Source organism: Acanthisitta chloris, unplaced genomic scaffold (assembly GCF_000695815.1).
Source record: "Acanthisitta chloris isolate BGI_N310 unplaced genomic scaffold, ASM69581v1 scaffold12483, whole genome shotgun sequence".
NCBI lineage: Eukaryota > Metazoa > Chordata > Aves > Passeriformes > Acanthisittidae > Acanthisitta > Acanthisitta chloris.
The window spans coordinates 1-7,254 of NW_008663297.1; the positions used below are offsets into that span (position 1 = coordinate 1).

The following is a 7,254-nucleotide window of genomic DNA, read 5'->3' on the forward strand; positions in this document are numbered from 1 at the left end:
CGCTGGTCGCGGCGCTCGGCGGGGCCGCCCTGCACACACCAGTGAAGTTGCCGTGCAGGGACTAACGCTCCGTGTTCTGCTGGTGAAAACCAGCTCTGCAAAATCACCAGCCTTAGCCCCCCCTTCCCCAAAGTCCCCGAAGCAGCTTTTCAGGAGGGCCTAGGAGTGCGCAGTGTGGGTTTTCCTTCGGAAAAAAACCCTTTTGGCTGTGATTCTACTCGCTCTTCAACTTACCTGTTCTTAATGTTTTGCTTACCCCCCGCGGTCTGGGGTTAGGCAGGAAAATGAGCTGCTCGTTTCCTCGTTGGCCTCGAAGGCAGTTCCGTGACTGCAGCGGGCGCTGGTTGTGTCTGCAGCTCGCAGGGCGTTGTGGAGCCGCTGGTGAGCTCCAGGAGGGGCGTTGGGAGCCCCCGAGCTCCAGCTGTGCTCTTGTCCTTGTGCTCCTGCTGATCCGGTTGTTTGGAAAGGCTCTTTGTGCCTCCGGGCGTTGTGGATGGTTTTGTTTTCAGGTGAGAAATTTGAGGCTTGCAGAGCGAAGTAGGTGATGGTATTTGGTGTAAGGTTGGACACGGAGTGGAGTTTTGCCTCTCGTCTGAACGCTGCCTGGTTTTGTTGGTGTGTGTCAGTCCTCTGCAAACCCTCAGCTTGTTTCCAGCGTTGTGAGCAGGAGCATGTACAGCGCTGTGGTTGTTATCCTGGGAATACCTCAAATGATTCTGGTTTTTCTTCCAAATGGGAAGTTCCTTGTGCATGAAGGGTTGCGCTGCTCCTTGAAGCAGGTGTGTTTCTGTGTGAAACTGGTCTTAGATGATTATCTTCTTTGTGAACTGCCGCTCGGCACTGCTGTAGATGAAAGTGTGTAGTTGAACCCTTCTGCTGTAGGATTGCATGTTTCTCTTAAAGATCGGATAAAACAAAGGTCTTATTTTTCTGAATGCACTTGCCATGCTACTGTGAGTCTGAAGAATGTAGTTGCATCTTACTCACTCGTGGGTCTGCTGTTCATGTCCTGGAAGATGTGTGAACATCTGTGTTTGTTGTAATTCCCTGGGTTAGGAAGTTTGTGGAGGGTTTGGTAGTACTTCTTGCTCCCAGTTCCCTTTGGTAATGGTGGCTATAACTGAAACTGGTTTGTTTGGGTTGTGTGAGGAGGAGGCAGTTCTCTGTTCTTAGTGAGGTTTGTTCCTGGGTAGACTTGCACAGAATCACACTTTTAGGATAAGGTGATTGATTCAGCAATGAAGGAGCAAAGGTTTTTTGTCCCATCTCTCAGTACTTGTGTTGCCACTTAGAATGTTTGGCTTTTTTGTTGTTAAAATCCTTGGAAGAAAACTTTTGTACAGGAATGAAAAAAAAAGAATTTGATCAGGATTTGGATCATGAAATGGCAGATTACAATTGAAATTAGTGTCTTGTGTGGAGTTGTCTGTGTGCTCTGTGGCCGTGACTGCCTGGAGGTGGTCGGGAAGTGTCGCTCGGTTTCACCAGCTTATGTGACTCTTGGAGAGCTCTTCACCTTCAGCTCTAGGGAGGCTTCTGAGTTACGGCTGCTGCTGCTCTGGAGTAAGAAGATACACGGTTGGAGGCTGGAGTGCCATTGCTGACGGAGGAGGGGGTTGTTAAAATTCAGGGTTTGAGGTGTTCTTGTTCTTTGCCTTTGAAACACTTGTTCACCTGTGGGTGCTGGGAAAAGTCAAAAGACTCTTGGAATGTTTTCTGGTTCTTTTGATATTCTTTGTGGAAGGCATGTCCATGTCTTGAAACCATACAAAAACTCTCCAGTGCATTTGCCAACAAGTCATGCAGGGCTAAGTGCACCCTGCTGAGTCTGATATGCTGCAGTGCCTTGTGGTGGTCGCAGGTTTGAACTTTGTGTATACACAGTTCTTTGGGGACTGTTACTGCTGTTGTGTTGCCTGCATTGATTTTTGCCTCCATTTATTCTTTGTTGCAGTCTAAAAGTTGGTTTTAATTGGTTGCCCACAGGATTGGCTTGGCTTCTGCTACTTGTTAAGAAAAAAAACATCTGTCTTTGCAGGTAAGAGCCTTTGAATTGAAGACTTCTTTATATGCATATTGAGTATATCCTAAGAAATGCTTTGAAGCTTTTGGAATCTGTATCCAAGGACTTGGGCCAAATAATCTACAGCTTGTCTCTTTACTTTGTCTCCCACTTGTGATGGTGGTTTTGGCAACCTTGTTATTCTAAACAGAATTTTTTGCCAAACTAACGTGTGTTATCAGCATGTGGTAGCCTGGAACACTCTCCCAGTTCTTTTGGACTGTTGGAAGATGTGGTTCCTTTGCTGCAGGCCACAGGTCTGTGTGTCTGTAACTATTGGGAGTGTAGAAGTGTACATCAATTGCTTCTAATTAGCTTTTCCAGCATTGAAAAGAATCAGATTTAAATTGGCTCAGAGATGTATTAATCTAACAGGATGATTTTTAGCCCTAAAAAAACCCAGACAAAACTGAATTCTCTAGTTTTAGCTTTTGCTAGACAGTCTCATATTTAAAATTCCTCCTCCAGCAGCAGTGTTACTGCAGCTCTGAGTCTTCACCCAGGAATTGCCAAATGTTTGTGCATTGTGTGGGTATTCTCCCTGGGGTCTGGGTTGGATCTTGTAAGCTCAGTTCCTGATTTGGGAAATATGTCCATGTTCAAAGGCTGTTCCGGTGCATACGGCCTAAATCCTTCTTATTTTACTGACTAGCACTGAGATGGAAGAAGTAGTGTTGCCATTTTGTACACGATTTTTTCCAGTGTAAGAACAGCATTTTTAGAGATAACTACTGCGAAGACATAAAGTGCTGTTGAGGCTCATCAGATGAGTTGCATCAGGTTCACCAGTAGCCTGTTAGTCCCCATTTTTGATCTGTGCTTGCTGATGGGGATGGGTTGTCCATAGCACACCTGGAGGATTTTGTGCTTCTGGTTTTTCCATAAATATACCAAATGCACAAAATGACCACAAATCCCACTTTTGCCTTCAAGTTCTTTTTTGTGCCAGGAGAAAATCAGCCTGAGAACAGCTCTGACAGCCTGACGAAGCCTTCGGTGCCCACTGGACAGGTGTGGGTCCATTTAGTGTCTGAAGTTCATGTTGCCTCTGAATGTGTGTGGGTTTTCCAAGTGAAATACTTAGCAGGCTTTGCTTTTTCATTCATTTGAAAGTATGAGCGAGTGGGACGTTGTTTCCTAAGTGCATTTGGGAAAAAACTTGGTTTGTGAGTGTTTGGAAATGTCAAACTTGACCTTTTTGGGCCTTGAGTTTGTTCTTTAGGTCACAGAAGCCACACTACTACTTTAAGTCTCAAAGTCCTGAAAACATTGAAGCAGTTGTGTTTTGGATTGACAAAATATTACTTTGTCAAAAATATTTGTGGAGTCAGGTCCTTAAATTAATTTTATTCAGACCATGCACCGTCAGCCCTTGCTTTATAGCAAGGGTTTGCTGAATGTCCTGCGTGGAATTAGCTACGGTGAAGTCATCACAGCTGTTTTTTCTAGTGACTGTACCTAAGCAGCTGTTTGGGTTCTTATAGTCAATAGTGGTTTAGTGGACCTGAATAGAGAATTTAGTAGCAAAACTTAGAGCTCTCTTAGCATTTATTTATGTATCTATGGACTATTATTATTCAAGGACTCTTAGCATTTATGAATTTATCTAAGGACTGTTATTATTTATCTAAGGGCTCTCTTAGAATTCATTATGGTTTTGAATTTAGTGCAGACTTGAAACACATTATCCCAGGAGTTCTGTTAATGTTCAAATGCTTGAACTCTAATTAAGAGTTCTGACTATCTGTTGTTTTCTGGGCTGGATTCAGGATATGGCTCCTAAATGCAGTGGTCTGACAGGTGTCAGTTCTGATTAAGAATGTCTAGACCAGCAGGTCTGAGCACACAAACCTGCCCAAGCTGCCTTTGTTCAGCCAGTGGCCATGGCAGATTGTCATCCCTCGTGTGAGTGAGGAAGTAACTAAACATAGTCTACTGTTTAACACAAGGAACTTCAAGTGTCTTAACTCCTGATACATCAAAAATTCTGAAAGTGATTTCTGTGTATACTAGAAAGAAACGTCATAGAAGAAGTGTAAACCTCCTAGCAAGATTTGCCCTTAGAGGTATTTCAGTTAGCAAAGCACAGGTGAGGAGCCAGGGATGCTTTTATACCACTTGCTTGCCTGAGGATCATGTAATTCAAAAGCAATCCTGTAGCTCAAGCCTTGGGTTTACAATACCCTTTAGTGTGGCTTCTTCAAAGGAGGCAGAATTTTCAGTTCAGCTTCAGTTTCAGAGATTGCTATCAGTGTTAGTCCAATTTAAAGCAAAGCCACAGAACTGTTCTGAAACACTGCTTTTCAAAGCACTGCAAAGTCTTGGGTGCTTTCTTAGATGTTTGCGTAGCACAGACAGTCATTGCTTTGACCTGTGGTGGTTTTGTTCACATGGGCCAGTTTTTTTGTTGTTGGAAGATGATTGGGCAATGAACTTTATTCTCAAGCTGAATTTAACTGCTGCTGTAAGAGATCAAGGCAAAGATGTTTCTTCTGTTGCCTCACCATGGAGATGGGAAAGTTGCCTTCAAACAAATGATCCCTGAGGCTTAGTATGTGTTCCCGTTTCTGCTGCTGCTTCCCTTGGTGACACTGGAGTTGTCTTAGCCGTGGTTGGTTTTTCTAGACCTTCTTATGTTTGTATTGCAAGTTCCAGTCCCTTTCTCAGGATGGTACAGTAAGGAATCAGATGTTCATGCACAGCAGCTAGAGCAGCAGAGTTGACTTTGGTGCCAGCAGGGGCTGGTTTGCTCTTTGCTTGAGGGAGAAAGGTCCCCACACTCCTCTGCTGTCAGCTGGTTGTGGGGCAGTGCCCTGCAGTGCCCCAGGATGTTTGGGTTCCTTAGTGTGCAGAAGGGGTTAGTTCTGGTTTATTGAGCAACAAAACTCAAGACTTGATCCATTTGAGTTATCTGAAACTCCATCATGGAGATACAAGAGTTGCTGCTGTTTCAGCCCATAGAAGAATTGTTACTCTTGTTTCCTTAAGTACTGGATTCAGCCTTACCTGGTGTGGTTAAATTGTGGCCTTGCCTGGTCTTTTGAGATGTGTCTACACTAAAGCGATGGGAAGACCTGAGCAGGCAAAATGCAGCTGTTTGTGGGTCTGACTGTGTACTGGGATGTGATGCTTAGCTGAACGTGAGTTGTCTGGAGGTGGTTCCTGATCCTGGTTGGTCAGAGTGATGCTGGTGATGGCCAGGAGTCTTCGGTGCTTGGCCTCATGGTGCTGCCCTGGGGCGTGTGGTTGGACTCTAAGGTGTGTTCCAACCTGCACAACTCTGTGATTCTGTTATCTGGGTCATTCTCGATTTCAAATGCTTAGTTAACACCACTTGTATGTGACCAACGGGAGCCTTGGAGATCTCCCAGGTACTGGCCCAGCTTGTAGCTAGAAAGTAACTTGCAGAGACCAGGTGGCTCAGGTGAAACAAGGTGCTGCTGCTGGTGGCTTAGGCTGAGACTGGCTGCTGAACGGTGAGGCGTGCTGATATTCATATGGTGCTTTCAGTCTTCACTGAAGGTTTGTCAAGAATAAGAGAGAATTATCTAGTTTCCTCTTCAGCTTCTGATGAGACTTCAGACTTGTGTAGAATGTGTCCAAGGTAACTGTCCAGATGTAGCTGTTCAGAATTAATCTTAAGCTTTCACCAGTGTCAGCTGTAGAGGGAAAAGTAATTTCCATGTGCCTGAGATGGAAGGTGTCAGTGCTAGACAATGTCTGCAACTGCTAAAACATTATACATTGCGTTTGAAAGTTGTAAAGGCCAAATATCTTACTAGGATATGCAGAGATGCTCATCTGATTTAGGTGAGGTCTGTATAGACACAGTGTTTGGGACTAGTTTATAACAGCAAACTTCAGGTCAGCTGGACCTCTTGCCTCTGCTGGGTGGAAAGCGTCAGGTCAGTATAACGAGGTGGTCCCTGTAGGGTGTCCTGTGAATCTGTTGCTGGTTGTCCATAACCAACCCACTGGTACGTTTCTAACTTCTGTCTGGCAGGAGGTAAAATCCCTCCCCACATGATGGAGAACTGTTCATTTCCCATAGCTGTGCAGAACATTTCAGGCAATTAGTGAGGTATGGTGGATACCATGTTAATTCTGTTCTGTAGGCTAAAACACTCATTTTGCTGATGTTCTGTTAAGCATTGAACTACTGATATAATAGTTCTGATTTTTGATGTTCCTTTAACTGACACTTGTGGGTCTTAGTGTAACAGCAATTTTGGAACTTCTAGTGCAAAATGTATACTGATTGTGTGGGTAAATGTTTTAATCCTTCAAACTGCACTGAGTAAATGTGAATAAGGAACTTGCAAAGAACTGAGCATGTCTGTGTTCCACGATGTTAGTGGGTGTTATAAACCAATGTAGTAGATGGTGTCTGTAGGTAATTGCATGGTGTCACGAACAGTAGTCTGACATAGCCGTTGCCTTTTCTCATCTGCAGGTGTGTGTTGTTTCAGCGCAGCATGGCTGTGGTCATCCGCTTGCAAGGTCTCCCGATTGTGGCGGGGACCATGGACATTCGCCACTTCTTCTCTGGATTGACCATTCCCGATGGGGGCGTGCATATTGTAGGGGGTGAACTGGGTGAGGCTTTCATCGTTTTTGCCACTGATGAAGATGCAAGGCTTGGTATGATGCGCACAGGTGGTACAATTAAAGGGTCGAAAGTAACGCTGTTGCTGAGCAGTAAAACCGAAATGCAGAACATGATAGAACTCAGTCGTAGGCGTTTCGAAACCGCCAATCTAGATATGCCGCCAGCAAACGCTAGCAGGTCGGGACCACCACCTAGTTCTGGAATGAGTGGAAGGGTTAACTTGCCTACTACTGTACCTAACTTTAATAATCCTTCTCCTAGTGTAGTAACCGCTTCTACTACGGTGCATGAGAGCAATAAAAACATATCCACGTTCTCTACTGCCAGTATGGGGACTGCACCTCCAAATCTCGGGAGTACCTTTGGTAGTCCGACATTTAGCTCAACTATACCTAGTACGGCGTCCCCGATGAACACAGTACCTCCTCCCCCCATCCCTCCCATCCCAGCTATGCCATCTTTGCCACCAATGCCTTCCATTCCCCCCATTCCTGTCCCACCTCCCGTACCCACACTGCCTCCTGTTCCTCCCGTTCCTCCCATACCCCCTGTGCCCCCTGTACCCCCAATGACGCCTCTGCCT

General features: G+C 45.2%; 1 protein-coding gene across 1 annotated transcript in view; it reads left to right on the forward strand.

The window, feature by feature from the left end:
* Positions 1 to 1,959: 1,959 nt before the first annotated feature.
* RBM12 (RNA binding motif protein 12) overlaps positions 1,960 to 7,254 on the forward strand; it is a 9,163-nt gene continuing 3,868 nt past the window's right edge. The window contains exons 1-2 of the mRNA XM_009070942.1: positions 1,960 to 2,038; positions 6,516 to 7,250. Coding sequence (XP_009069190.1) covers positions 6,538 to 7,250 — 713 coding nt within the window. The 5' untranslated portion in view covers positions 1,960 to 2,038; positions 6,516 to 6,537. The remainder of the gene's footprint in view (positions 2,039 to 6,515; positions 7,251 to 7,254) is intronic.